The sequence below is a fragment of the Dendropsophus ebraccatus genome, chromosome 4 (assembly GCF_027789765.1).
Source record: "Dendropsophus ebraccatus isolate aDenEbr1 chromosome 4, aDenEbr1.pat, whole genome shotgun sequence".
In the NCBI taxonomy this organism is placed as follows: domain Eukaryota; kingdom Metazoa; phylum Chordata; class Amphibia; order Anura; family Hylidae; genus Dendropsophus; species Dendropsophus ebraccatus.
In genome coordinates, this window is record NC_091457.1 from 18,635,681 (window position 1) to 18,649,909 (window position 14,229).

The window sequence follows — 14,229 nt, forward strand, 5'->3', positions numbered from 1 at the left end:
TATAATGGGTAATGCAAGCAAATGGGAGTGCTGAGAGGGATGGTTGCCAGTGCCGCCTATTCTTTTCCGATATCCAGGCGGCCGTAACAACAACTTAAACAGTAGCGTAAAGAAACCGCTAGAGAACGAACCAATATATATGGATGTATGAAGATTTACATCCCGCTATGTGTAAAGCTATAGCAGATAGACAGACAAAAACAAAAAAAAAACATGGCACTGTCCATTCACAACTCTGGTAAAGAACGGTATTATTTTCGTGTGTAAAAAAAAAAATCATAAAACAAATTTATTGATATAAACAAGGTCTTAATATCACTTAAAGGGGAGATTCCCGTCACGGTATCGACTATTAAAAACAAAAATATAGAATTCCGTTGTAAAGAACCATTGCACATGGGCTAGTGGCGTTCCTTAGAAAAATATCAGCGGCCACTTATACTGCGGGATGAGATACTTACCCGCGGACCGTGATGCGGGCATGCACGGCAGAGATTTACATCATCGGACTGAACTTTAATTCCATATACAAGAAGAAAAATCTACATTTTACACATCCGTGTTTGCAAGCTCTTCCGGGGGGGGGGGGGGGGGGTTTGCCTATTGCGTTATTCCACACACATTAAAGTAGTAGTTGACGCCTTTGTACAGATCTCGCTTTTGTTCTCTCGCTCTCGGAGCTTCATAAAACATAGTCAGAGGTAGGTCATTGTCATAAAGCTTTCCATCGGCCTCCGCGGTAAAGAAGCTTGCTAATACTGTCAGGTACACTCGCCTCCTGGTAGTGTCTATATAGGGTCTCCGTAACGTAGGAGCTGGAGGGTCAGAAGGCCGTGCTCGCCATTGCTCCAGGTGCAAAAAGTCGAGGCAGACTTCCCAGAGTTTCCTCCAAATGCCGGCAAGCGATTTTACCGTCTTCTCCTATGTTGAGATGCGAAACGACAACACATTGGAGCATGAAATACAACCGCTATAGACGGTAATGTAAACTTTAGATAGTTAAAAAAAAAAAAAATTCAGCAACAGCGCCACTCTGGTCCTCAGTTTGGGTGTGGTATTGTGGATCCCCATTGAAGTGAATGAAGTCATTGAAATACCACTCACAACCTGATGATAGGGGTGGCACTGTTTTTGGAAAAAAAGCCATTTTTTTCTAGTCCTGGATAACCCCTTTAAAGATTATGGGCACCTTCCTTATTGAAGATTCAATATTTAAATTTTGCAAGACTAGACTAGACTAGACCTGGAGTGACTAGTACAATAGGTTCATGTCACCGTTTGCTCCATGCGTTCTGTGTATACGTTATATATATGTTAAACAGGGATGCAGATGTATGCTGTGGCTTTTGGATAGTGGGACAACAAAGCTTAAAGGGGTTGGTCACTTTATAGTAAAAATAGCTCAATGTACAGTAGTAGTAACTATACTCACTGGGGGAGATTTATCAAACATGGTGTAAAGTGAAACTGGCTCAGTTGCCCCTAGCAACCAATCAGATTCCACCTTTCATTTTCCAAAAAGTCTGTGAGGAATGAAAAGTGGAATCTGATTGGTTGCTAGGGGCAACTGAGCCAGTTTCACTTTACACCATGTTTGATAAATCTCCCCCATTGTATATAATGACAGCAGCTCCCTGTGAACCTTAGAGCTAAAATCATACACCCCTCCTCCAAACTGTGCTGTCCTGCTCTGTGGTGAGTCTGTCCATAAGACCATGCCCCGCCCCCAGTGTCCACCACTGAGCCTGTATATGCCTATGGAGGACACTGGGGGTGGGGCATGGTCACATGCTCTTCCGTCTTATAGACAGACTCAACACAGAGCAGGACAGCACAGCCTGAAGGAGGGGAGTATGATTTTAGCTCTATGAGGTACACAGGGAGTAAGTACACTTACTAATACTATATACTAAACTATTTTACTATAAAGTGGCCAACCTCTTTAATGAGCTCAACATATTCAATTTGTGACATGTTCAACCAATTCATTAAATGTATAGGTTTATTTTGCAGGACTGAAATGCGTGGCTGCTTGCACTATTCAGTCCTGCCAAATACACGTACATGTTTGGAAAATAGGCTGAACATGTCACTATTTGACAACCTGAATCTAATGAATCTAGAGACTCCGGTCTTTGTCTGTGCTTTATAGCCTTCCAAACAACTCAACCAGTTGATCCCAAATTTGACAGGTAGGCGCATTGGGTGTCCAGGAAGGTTTATGTGAAGGTCCTGACCTTGCTGGACTTAACAGCACTCACCGTGGTTCTCTGTTATCAGCCATTATCACAGCCTGTCCTTATTATTGGATTATTTGAACCCAAATTTGGCAATTAGGTTTCAATAAAGATCCTGACCTTGCTGGAGGTATACAGCACTTGCTAACTTGTTCTCTGTTATCATCCAATATCATGGCCTGTTCTTTATAGGCACTATGGACGTTGTTTTTTTCATCCTTTAGATTCCTATCCTGCCATCATTAACTCTAGGCTACAAGGTGATTTCTTTTTGCATTACCGATTCAAGCTGCGACCTACAAGTGTCCTTGACCACGACCTAGCAGTTAGAAAAAATTTTTTTTTGCAGCAGCAGCCATTTGTGGTAACATAATTCCATTCACATCAGTCGTGTGACCAGGAATCACTGTGTAGCCCGATCCTAACCTCCACTGTGAATGAAAACTGGATCCACCTGCATTTAGTTTAGTTTAAATTATTGTGGAAAGCAAAAAAAAAAACTTACCAAAAAGTATCAGACTGTGTTTGGCCGCCTCCTTTACTTCCTCTTTGTCCGTTTGGCACAAGTAGACAAGCTGTTCTATACTTTCTTTCGCCTGTGGATGTAGAATAAAAAAAAAAGACATGTAAAATGTTGGGTAATGGGGATCTAGGGGGGCGGTGCAAACATAGCAAACCATTGCCCCTCAGAGGGGACCAGCGGGAGTTGGTATCTCCCAATTCCTGTGACATCATGGTCCTGCAGGAGCTGCCTGCTCAGCCAATCAGTACACAGCTGGACACCGGTGCCACCAATGATAGGCAGAGCAACAAAGAGACATGGGAGCGGCAGACTAGGACGTTTGGATACTTGTATTTTGCAAGAATTTTTTTTCGCTTTAATGGAAACCATTTTAGGATTCATATATTGTATAGAGTAGTTTTACAAATTCTTTTCTACCACATTTTTTTTGCTATTATTTAGGCCTCCTGCCCACGTCTTGTAATTGTATCCAGATTCTTATCAGGAAATCTGAATAAATTTCTGCACCTATGGTCTTCCATTGGGCATGGACACCCTTCAGTTTTATTTTTCCTGAAAGGTGTCCATTTCAGAAAACAGGTTAGGAAATTATATAACCTGTTCTATCTTTGTTAGGAATTCCAGCACACGTGGCCCCATAGAAGTCTATAGGAGCATCCGGAATTCTGGACAGCTCTGGATGAGTTGATAGGCACCCCGGACTAAGGTTAGCACTTAAAGTACCGCTGGATGCTGTGCCGTTTTCGCTTCTGATTAGAAGCATATAGAGTTAAATGGGGCTCTGTGATTGACAGTGTGAGGAACCATTGGCTACCCATCCTGTCAATCACTCCAGAGGCTGGAGATAGCATTATTCCTTCAGCCACAAGAGTGGAATCACTCGTATACTCACTAAGCAGGAAGGGAGAGAGAGAAGCCGGAAGAGAGCAACACTGCAGCAGGTAAGTATTGTTTTTTTTTTTTCTTTTTAGTTTTCACTGTCAAGGACCCCACCTGTGCTAAATTTATGTGAGCATTTCAGCAAGGATGCAACATTACATGCGCCTGGATTTACATTTACATTTACATTTTCAGTCCATTATCTGGACTTTTTTGTTTTATACTTTGTTTAGTCATTTTTTTGTTGGTACCTTTTTTATTCTTCATAGCGCGTGTTTTTTTTTTTTTTTTTTTTTTTGCAGGGTGACTGGTTTTTATTGGTATACATACAATTTATCGATACCATTTTATTAAAAAAAAATAAAAAAAAAGACGTGACTGTGCAATTTTAATGACACGTTAAAAGAAACAATTTTTTTTTTTCCGACTGTGCCTCTATAGGAAAGGGAAAACAAGAGGACAGGAATGTTTACTGCAGGGAGATATGAGAAGCCACAGGGGAGCTGAGCACAGGAGGAATCATATGTAAGGGTGTTAACCCTTTCCTTGCTCTCTACGTACAGTATATAAGGAATAGCACACAAGCTGGATGTGAAGGAGATGGAAAGGGTTAAAGGAAAGAGAAGATAAGGCGGTATGGATAATGGAGGGGAGGCATGGGGGCTATTACTGCAGGGGGAGGCACAGATAGGAGCTGGATTACACTATTATATCTCCTGCCATTCTGAGCCGGGAGACAAAGCTGCTTCTGACTCACCACTCTCTCCACACTTAGCTCATGTTCACACACATTTCTGTAGGTTAAATTGGACAGAAACCCTAACCAGCGCAACATAAGTTGGGTATGGCTGGGGTTCCTCTTTAGATCCTCTGTATATACTATTAAAGGCTCCATGTTCCTTTATATGGTGACTACTGGCCAATATATGGCATATGAATTATATCTATTCATCATTGTTCACAAAAAAAAAATTCTTTCAGATCAAGAGCCATAGATTTGTAATTTATTTCTATAAAAAAAATCTTAAGTCTTCCAGAACTTATCAGCTGCTGTATGTCCTGCAGGAAGTGATGTTTTCTTTCCTGTCTGGAGAGCAGGATAAGATTTGCTACTGCTCTGGACAGTTCCTGACATGGACAGAGGTGGCAGCAGAGAGCACTGTGTCAGACTAGAGAGAATGCACCACTTTCTGCAGGACATACAGCAGCTGATAAGTACTGGAAGACTGGAAATTTTATACTAGAAGTAAATTACAAGTCTCTGGCACCATTTAATTTAGAGAAAAAATGTTTTTGTGAACTATTGTTTAAAACAGTGTTTAAAAAAAAAAATAAAAAAAAAATCATATTTTAATACGTCCATGGACGCCCTGAGTTTTTTGGTTTTGTCAAGGTGTAAGGGCGTGGATTTTATTGGTGAGTGACCTATTGGTGTTATATTTCATCAATGTGTCAGACAATTTATTTGTTTTCATAAAATTTTTCTCACCTTCAAACATCCCAGTGCCGCACAACCCGCAACACGCACACTTACATCTTCATCTTCCAGCAGCTCCAAGTAAGACACGAGAGCCTGCAAGACACATATACATAATATGAGCACCTAACTATGGGGCTTTCTTTCCTTATGAAAGAAAAAAATATTTGAACAATCCCTTTAATTCCTATCAACAGTTCCTGACATGGACAGACGTGGCAGCAGAGAGCAGTGTGTCAGACTGGAAAGAACACACCACTTCCTGAAGGACATACAGCAGCTGATAAGTACTGGAAGACTTGAGATTTTTGAAGAGAATTAAATTACAAATCGCGTATATATATATATATATATATATATATATATATATATATATATATATTTAATTTATGTATGTGTGTGTATTTGTCAAGAAGGTTGACCTGTCGTTCAATTCATTATAACTGTGTGACATAAGCTGTATTATTATAATCAATAACTTTAACAGGAGTTTCTGTCTCCCCCCCCCCCCCCCTGTTAAAAGCTTGAGTGGAACAGTCCATGCAGTTCCATCATACAGTGGGTTAAGCTGGCTGAGATGAAGGACACAGAAACACATTTAATTTCTAGGGTGTCATCATAAGATCACATGACCTAACTGAAGGTAAAGGAATGTAAGATTTTTTTTTAGATGTAAAGTAATAACTACATGAGGTAATACTAGCTGAATTATATATAGCTGCATAATAAATCAAAAGTACCTTTTTTAAGCAAATAAATAACTTTATTGTTCTTACCCGTTCCCTAAAATGCTGTGTTTCAGAGAAGCTTCTGAGCAGTGAAGAAGCAGCTGCAATAACTCGGCTGTTCCCATTAGTCAGCAACAGGCTGAGCGTCTTAAAGCCTTCCTTTTGGATCTGGCTCTCAGATACTTTCTTCAAGGCTTTGAGAACCACATTCTGATCGTCTGAATTCAATCTCTGCACAAACAATACTGAAAAACATAGTTGGTTATAGTGAGAGCTGCAATGAAAGACATCCTCCACCCAAAGCTAAAGTGTTATAAGGAATACGCATCAAAATAGTCCCTTTATTGGGAACATCCTATTTTCTGACTTTTGTTTTGTACATTGTTTTGGGGGCTGCCATCTTGCCAGAGCTGTTTTTAACAGCATTTAGTGACATGCTTTACAACAAGACTCATGGACATAGATGACAATAGACACTGTCCCTTTGAGATGAATGTGAGACATTACTGGGCATGCTCTGTGACCTGTGAAGAGGTCATTCCACAGGGAGCTGCTATTGTCGCCTCTATCTACTGGTGTCACATGTTGCTGCAATGCTGTACAGATCACTTTACAGCAGCCTCCTCTTATCACCACAGAGACAACAGGAAGTCTCAGCTTAGTTTTAGCCCCAGTGGTGGGAATGAAAATTTCAAGATCTCAGGATTATTTTATAATATAGATAGAGAAATGGAAATTTAAAACAAAGTCACTATAAATTTTTAAGTTTTTTTAAAAATATTTATTCAATAAGTCATTTTCTGATGACACCTTCCCTTTAATAGGAAATACAAGGATTTGCTAATACTGACAAACCAGGAGTGACAACAGATTCCCTTCAAATTCTTTCATTGTCAAATACTTTGTGCATAACGCCCTAAAACGTGACTAACCCATTGAAATGTGATTTTACCTTCTTTGGACAAATCGGAAATCAAAGCATCCAAATTAGTAACCGAGACCGACTCAAAGTATCTCCAATACTGGAAGATTGTTAGCTGTTCACTGTAAGTGGTCCTGGACCTTCTGGGCAACTTCTGATCCAAAATGTCTTCAACAAGCTTTACGAACACTGAAAAAAAAAAGAGCAGAGTATGTAAAATATTTTTAAATGTAAGATGTTTAAAAGGGGCACTGTCACCCAAAATAAACAAACAAATTTTTTTTGACATGTTAGAGAGACAAATCAAAAGTTTTGATTGGTCAGGGTTTGAGTTTTCAGACCACGACCGATCGGAAGAAGAAGTCAGGAGAAGCCACACTCAGCACCTTCTTGTAATAAAAAGGGCCCTATTACACAGAGCAATAAATTGGTCGAATCGGCCCAAATCAGCCAGTTATCACACTCTGTAATAGAGACAACGATCAGCTGATGGAACGATCATCAGCTGATCATTTCTTTTGGTCTAGACCTAAAATCATTGGTCGCCGAAGTGTAATAGCAATACACAACCAACGGCTCAGGTTTGAACAAACAGTAAATATTTGTCTTCTCCTACGCTCTGTATGTGTTCCAGCACCACCTGCTGCAGTTTCAGAGCAGGCTGTCTCAGCTGACAGGCCGCTCAGCCAATCACTGACTAGGAACGCCCCTGTCAGCTGCTCTAAAGCTGCAGCTCATGGTGCTGGAACACTTACAGAGCGCAGGAGAAGATGGGGGCGTGGACAGGTGAAGTATTTACTGCTTGGGCAAGGGCTGCACAGATATCGCTAGCGATGTCCATGCAGCCCTATATAAACAATTATCGGGGCCGTGTAATAGGCTCAGTAAATGAGTGCCGACCTAGCAGATTGGCACTTGTTTACAATATTGATCGGGTGTTATAGTACCCAAAGTCTATGGGGCATGTCTATTGTCACTGACAGTTATCCTGGAGACATTCCTTCCCAGAACAATCCATTTTACCTGCTGCCTTATCCTGCATTAATGTTATACTCACCAGCATCAGAAAGGCCTTGGTGTTGAGAATTGATTTGTTCAGCATATCGCACACCCAGGGAATGCAGAACTGTCTCCACCGAGCATACAAACACATCTGAGACCTGGACACATTCATTCCAAAACTCCACAATTCCTTCTTTAGGTGTTGAAAATTTCAAAACTGAAAAAAAACAAAATTGGTGATGTATGGAGGTCTACTTCTCAAAAGATTAAGGTGGATGTGCACATTAGTATACATGTTGAACACCAGGTGGCAGCATACTAATAAATATATAAATAAATAAATACTAATAAATTAATGGGGTCACACATAGCTAAGGTCATCCCTAATTCCAGTGATGTCTTCCCTGATCTATCCTACCACCTCTATGGACGACAGATATAGGGAATTCTCCCTCGATACCAGTTATACTCTTCAATCACACCAATAAGAATTATGTTCACAGCTATTGAATTATGCCTTTATTTAATTTATACACAAAAATTGTTTTTTTGTTTTTTTTTTTATTTAAACATCAGATAAAGGGGTTAATTAGAGGTAAAACATGGCAGCTTTCTTCCATAAACAGTGCCACGCCTGTCTCCAGGTTGTGTGTGGTATTACAACACTGCTTTATTTTATTCAATAAAACTGAGCTGCAGTACTGTAAGCAAACTGAAGGACACGTGTGGCACTGTTTCTGGAGGAAGAAAATCCCTTTAAAAGCATTACTGTCAGTTTTTAAAATGTCAAACTTTTCACATGTCAAAGTTTTGGGCTATATGGTCAGACCACTATTGACCAGCTGAGCGCTTCACTCACTGGTTTGCTGCTCTCCCAGTCTCATTGAAGGAGTTGGGTTTTATAGTGGAAGTATAAAACTGCTCACAGATTCTCTCACCTTCTGCTGCGGTATGTGCTCTCCCGGACTTTTCCTCAGTTAGCGTGCAGACCATCTCTAAGATTTGGACTTCCCGCATTAATTTATCAAGTGCATATAATTCACGACATCGAAGGGGTCCGAATGTACCCAAATGCTGCGGGGAATTAAAGCATGTATCGATTAAAGGGGCAAATTAAAAGTTTTGTTTACATTTGCTAAAAGTCATACAAATTTGTAACGTTATTTCTAAAAAATTTTTTTCTTTTTTACACTAATTGGCAGTAGTAAGGGGTGACACAGACCCTTATGTTAGTATTAGAATAGACATTACAATGGGGGAAGCTGTATGTGTCACCAGAGCTGCAGCCTCCCCTGATGTCTATTCTAATACTATCATGTATTGTATACAAATTACACTGGGGGAAGCTGTCTGTGTCACTATTGCTACAGCCTCCCCTGGTGTGTATATTATACATGTTGGTATTAGAATAGACATTACACTGGGGGAAGCTGTATGTGTCACCAGAGCTGCAGCCTCCCCTGATGTCTATTCTAATACTATCATGTATTGTATACAAATTACACTGGGGGAAGCTGTCTGTGTCACTAGTGCTACAGCCTCCCCTGGTGTGTATATTATACATGTTGGTATTAGAATAGACATTACACTGGGGGAAGCTGTATGTGTCACCAGAGCTGCAGCCTCCCCTGATGTCTATTCTAATACTATCATGTATTGTATACAAATTACACTGGGGGAAGCTGTCTGTGTCACTAGTTCTGCAGCCTCCCCTGGTGTGTATATTATACATGTTGGTATTAGAATAGGCATTACACCGGGGAACACTGTATATGTCATTTAGGCTACAGCCACATCAGTATGTAGCAGAAATAATGGTAATTACTGCCACTCTGCAACTGCAGCACTAGTGACACAGACAGCTTTACCAAGAGTTATGCCTATTCCACTGCTGATATGTATTATATAGACACCCGGGGAGGCTCAGCAGGGCCGCCGATAGGGCAGTACAAGTGGTACTGCCGTATGGGGCCCGGACCCTAAGAGACATGGGGGGGGGCCGCCGCCCCCCGTCCGCTACGCTAGGGGGGCCCGCACGGCCCCCCTTGCCACCTGTTTAAGCATCCCGAGAAGCTGCGGCCGCGCAGCTTTTCGGGATGCACAGATCGCTTTGATGTTCCGCCCGCACAGTGAGCGGGCGGAACATTACAGCGATCAGAATACAGGAGCAGGACCTGTCAGCGTCCTCCTCCTGTATTCCCTCCCATAGGCTGCCGGCACTTCATACCAGCAGCCTATGGGAGGCCGGGCCGTGACCTCTGCGGCTCGCAAGATGGAGCCAGAAGAGGAGGAAGAGCTGCTGCCTGCAGCCACAGTGCGGATTAGGTGAGTAGGATGTTCGTTTTTTTACAGGCAGAGCAGGGGGCATTATTAGTTCATGGGGGGCACCTCTGGGGGCATTATTAGTGTATGGGGGCACCTCTGGGGGCATTATTAGTGTATGGGGGCACCTCTGGGGGCATTATTAGTGGATGGGGGCACCACTGGGGGCATTATTAGCTCATGGGGGTACCACTGGGGGCATTATTAGTATATGGGGGGCACCACTGGGGGCATTATTAGCTCATGGGGTTACCTCTAGGGGCATTATTAGCTCATGGGGGCACAGCAGGGAATCCTACATACAGGGGGCACAGCAGGGGATCCTACATACAGGGGGCACAGCAGGGGATCCTACATACAGGGGGCACAGTAGGGAATCCTACATACAGGGGGCATCCCACACAGCGCAGTTACTATGGGAGCCTACAGGAGGGAGGAAGGGAAGGAAGCTGCTAGAAATGTGCGGAGCCTAAATTGTTTGTCTCGCAGGTTCTGAAAAGATGAAACGTATCTGGAAGGACTCATCATGGAGGTCTGGGCCGGATGGAGAGGAAAAGGGAAAGTGACGCCTCAGATCAAAGAAGACCTCACCTGTGAGTCCCTGTATGACACTTTTCTTATTTTGTAGAACATCATTTAGTAGGGGCGCCCCGAGGTGACAGCTACTACATTATCTGTACTCAGAGATATCACTGTGTTATCTGTTGTGTTACATAGGACTGCAGGTGACTACTACATTATCTGTACTCAGAGATATCACTGTGTTATCTGTGGTGTTACATAGGACTGCAGGTGACTACTACATTATCTGTACTCAGAGATATCACTGTGTTATCTGTGGTGTTACATAGGACTGCAGGTGACAGCTACTGCATTATCTGTACTCAGAGATATCACTGTGTTATCTGTGGTGTTACATAGGACTGCAGGTGACTACTACATTATCTGTACTCAGAGGGATATCACTGTGTTATCTGTGCTGTTACATAGGACTGCAGGTGACTACTACATTATCTGTACTCAGAGATATCACTGTGTTATCTGTGCTGTTACATAGGACTGCAGGTGACATCTACTACATGATCTATACTCAGAGATATCACTGTGTTATCTGTGCTGTTACATAGGACTGCAGGTGAAATCTACTACATTATCTGTACTCAGAGATACCACTGTGTTATGTGGTGTTACATAGGACTGCAGGTGATATTAGGTGATTTCTCCAGGTTGCAGAAGTTCAAACTTCATCGTGCCCTGGTGTGCTGGTGTCTGTATGTGTGTATACATGTGTGCTGGTGCCTGTATGTGTGTATACATGTGTGCTGGTGCCTGTATGTGTGTATACATGTGTGCTGGTGCCTGTATGTGTGTATACATGTGTGCTGGTGTGTGTATACATGTGTGCTGGTGTGTGTATACATGTGTGCTGGTGTGTGTATACATGTGTGCTGGTGTGTGTATACATGTGTGCTGGTGTGTGTATACATGTGTGCTGGTGTGTGTATACATGTGTGCTGGTGTGTGTATACATGTGTGCTGGTGTCTGTATACATGTGTGCTGGTGTCTGTATACATGTGTGCTGGTGTCTGTATACATGTGTGCTGGTGTCTGTATACATGTGTGCTGGTGTCTGTATACATGTGTGCTGGTGTCTGTATACATGTGTGCTGGTGTGTGTATACATGTGTGCTGGTGTGTGTATACATGTGTGCTGGTGTCTGTATACATGTGTGCTGGTGTCTGTATACATGTGTGCTGGTGTCTGTATACATGTGTGCTGGTGTCTGTATACATGTGTGCTGGTGTCTGTATACATGTGTGCTGGTGTCTGTATACATGTGTGCTGGTGTCTGTATACATGTGTGCTGGTGTCTGTATACATGTGTGCTGGTGTCTGTATACATGTGTGCTGGTGTCTGTATACATGTGTGCTGGTGTCTGTATACATGTGTGCTGGTGTCTGTGTGTGAGATCAATTCTAGAGAACTGGCTCATATACCCCATTTTCCCCAGTGGCTTAAAATGTAACCTCTGTTATATAGTTATAAAATTGTAGAACCTAAATGTGAACAAGGTGCAATTCAAATAGACACTTACTTGTATAGCTGTCTCTTGGGCTCTGTATGCAGTGCATTATATTCACCCTTGCAACGTACAATTTATAGCGTGTCTACAAGCCCAGCCGGGCTCATTATGATGGAGACTAAAACTTATACAAGAGTGGGGTAGGGGTTCCCCTGTATTCCGAATGCTGTTGAGTGCTAGGCAATGCCCCATCTGGGATTATTGAATTTCGAGGGTCTATGCAGAGCAGGATAAAGACACCTCTGCTGCACAAACAGGTTCTCCTAGAAAGCGTTCTCACCGCCAAGTATTCGCTATCACTGTCTTGGGTGAGCTAAACCAGTCTGCCTGGGGGGGGATGATTTGTATATGCTCACTAACATGGAACAGCCTCATTATATTAGCCTTATCAACATATTCTATGTTAGTGAGCATACCGGGGGGGGGGGGGGGGGGATATTGGTGAACATATACAAATCAAACAGCCCCCCAGACCCTCGAAATTCAATAACCCCAAACGGGGCATTGCCTAGTACTCAACAGCATTCTGAATACAGGGGAACCCCTACCCCACTCTTGTATAAGTTTTAGTCTCCATCATAATGAGCCCCGCTGGGCTTGTAGACACGCTATAAATTGTACGTTGCAAGGGTGAGTATAATGCACTGCATACAGAGCACAAGAGGCAGCTATACAAGTAAGTGTCTGTATGGTGACATATAAATTGCACCTTGTTCACATTTAGTTTCTACAATTCTATAACTGTATAACAGAGGTTACATTTTAAGCCACTGGGGAAAATGGGGTATATGAGCCAGTTCTCTAGAATTGATCGGAACCAAATTATACCTCCCAGCAAGGCGTGGGGCGAACACACTATTATTTTTTTTTATTAATGTGGGGGGCCCAGACACTTTGGTTGTATGGGGCCCCGAAATTCCTGATGGCGGCCCTGAGGCTCAGTATCACTAGTTACATGTAACTGTGCTAGGACTAGGGCTTGAGCAACCCTGCAGTTCCTGACACAGCCAGTGGCAGCAGTAAGGCTGTGTCGCCCCTTACAGCAGCCACACAATGTAAAAATACAATCTCGTCCTTTTCTTTCTTGGCGGTCACATACGCATTTACAATTAATCTCTTACCAGCAGCAGCCTATTGCAGTTGTGCAGGTGCATAACCAGGGCCCTGTCCAGCTGTTCACTACCAGTGGTCAGAGGATTGGACAGTCCTTCAGAGGGACAGCACACCACATCCTCAATTTTAGTTTTTTTGTGTTCCGGCGTTGTCACAGGGACATCTTCACTGCTCTCCATCCTAAAAGAAAGGACAAGATTTGGTTATAAACAGTTTTCTGAATTCAGCATGTAGATTACTATAAGACGATTCCCATATAATGGTGGCACATTTTTTTAAGACTATGGACACATTGGATTTTTTTTTCTGAATACTTGCTAGGTACATTACGGTATAAAAAAAAAAAAAAAACATTTCCCCCATATGTCATTATTAAAAATTTTGCTCAGTTTCTCTTTTACAGCCTCCTACAGTGTCCCATTCAGAGCCCTTTTCTGATGGGTTTGTTATTGGTCCTTCGCTCCTTTCCTAAAGGAATTTTAGGAGCCATTAAAGTTGACATTAGATCTGGTCATCTATCAGTTGAGAAGTTCCTGAAGGACAGACCTGTAGGATCCCTGATGGCCTTTACTCTAAATAGGACAACAAGGGGCTATAGAAGAGAATGTAAACAAAATTGGTAATATAGGAAGAATTAGCCATAAAGGGCCTACCAAGAGAGTGAAAAACATATAGATAATTTTAATGAAACGCTTTAGTCTTGCCTTTCGCTTTTACCGCCTTCTTCCTCCGAGCATTCCGAGTCCTCCATGTCAGAAGTCGTATTTAAGAAGTCGAAACTTTCAAGGGCGTTCTCTACCGTGAGGCTTATGCTGGATGCTCTGCTTCTGAATACACCTTGCTTCTGCTGTAAAAATAAGAAAAGACAGGCGGGTCTGTCACCATTAGACTTGTGATTTAGTTTTATTCCCCCACAGGACACAGTAGGGCAGAAACAACT

General features: G+C 42.4%; 1 protein-coding gene across 3 annotated transcripts in view; it reads right to left on the reverse strand.

Annotated features, from left to right (window-relative positions):
* Positions 1-590: 590 nt before the first annotated feature.
* Positions 591-14,229, reverse strand: part of RIPOR1 (RHO family interacting cell polarization regulator 1) — a 66,119-nt gene continuing 52,480 nt past the window's right edge. For all 3 annotated transcript variants that reach the window (XM_069965220.1, XM_069965218.1, XM_069965219.1), the window contains exons 14-22: positions 13,994-14,136; positions 13,298-13,469; positions 8,707-8,842; positions 7,824-7,985; positions 6,797-6,955; positions 5,893-6,089; positions 5,129-5,212; positions 2,743-2,833; positions 591-921 (exon numbers count right to left, since the gene is read on the reverse strand). In XM_069965220.1, coding sequence (XP_069821321.1) covers positions 824-921; positions 2,743-2,833; positions 5,129-5,212; positions 5,893-6,089; positions 6,797-6,955; positions 7,824-7,985; positions 8,707-8,842; positions 13,298-13,469; positions 13,994-14,136 — 1,242 coding nt within the window. In that variant the 3' untranslated portion in view covers positions 591-823. The remainder of the gene's footprint in view (positions 922-2,742; positions 2,834-5,128; positions 5,213-5,892; positions 6,090-6,796; positions 6,956-7,823; positions 7,986-8,706; positions 8,843-13,297; positions 13,470-13,993; positions 14,137-14,229) is intronic.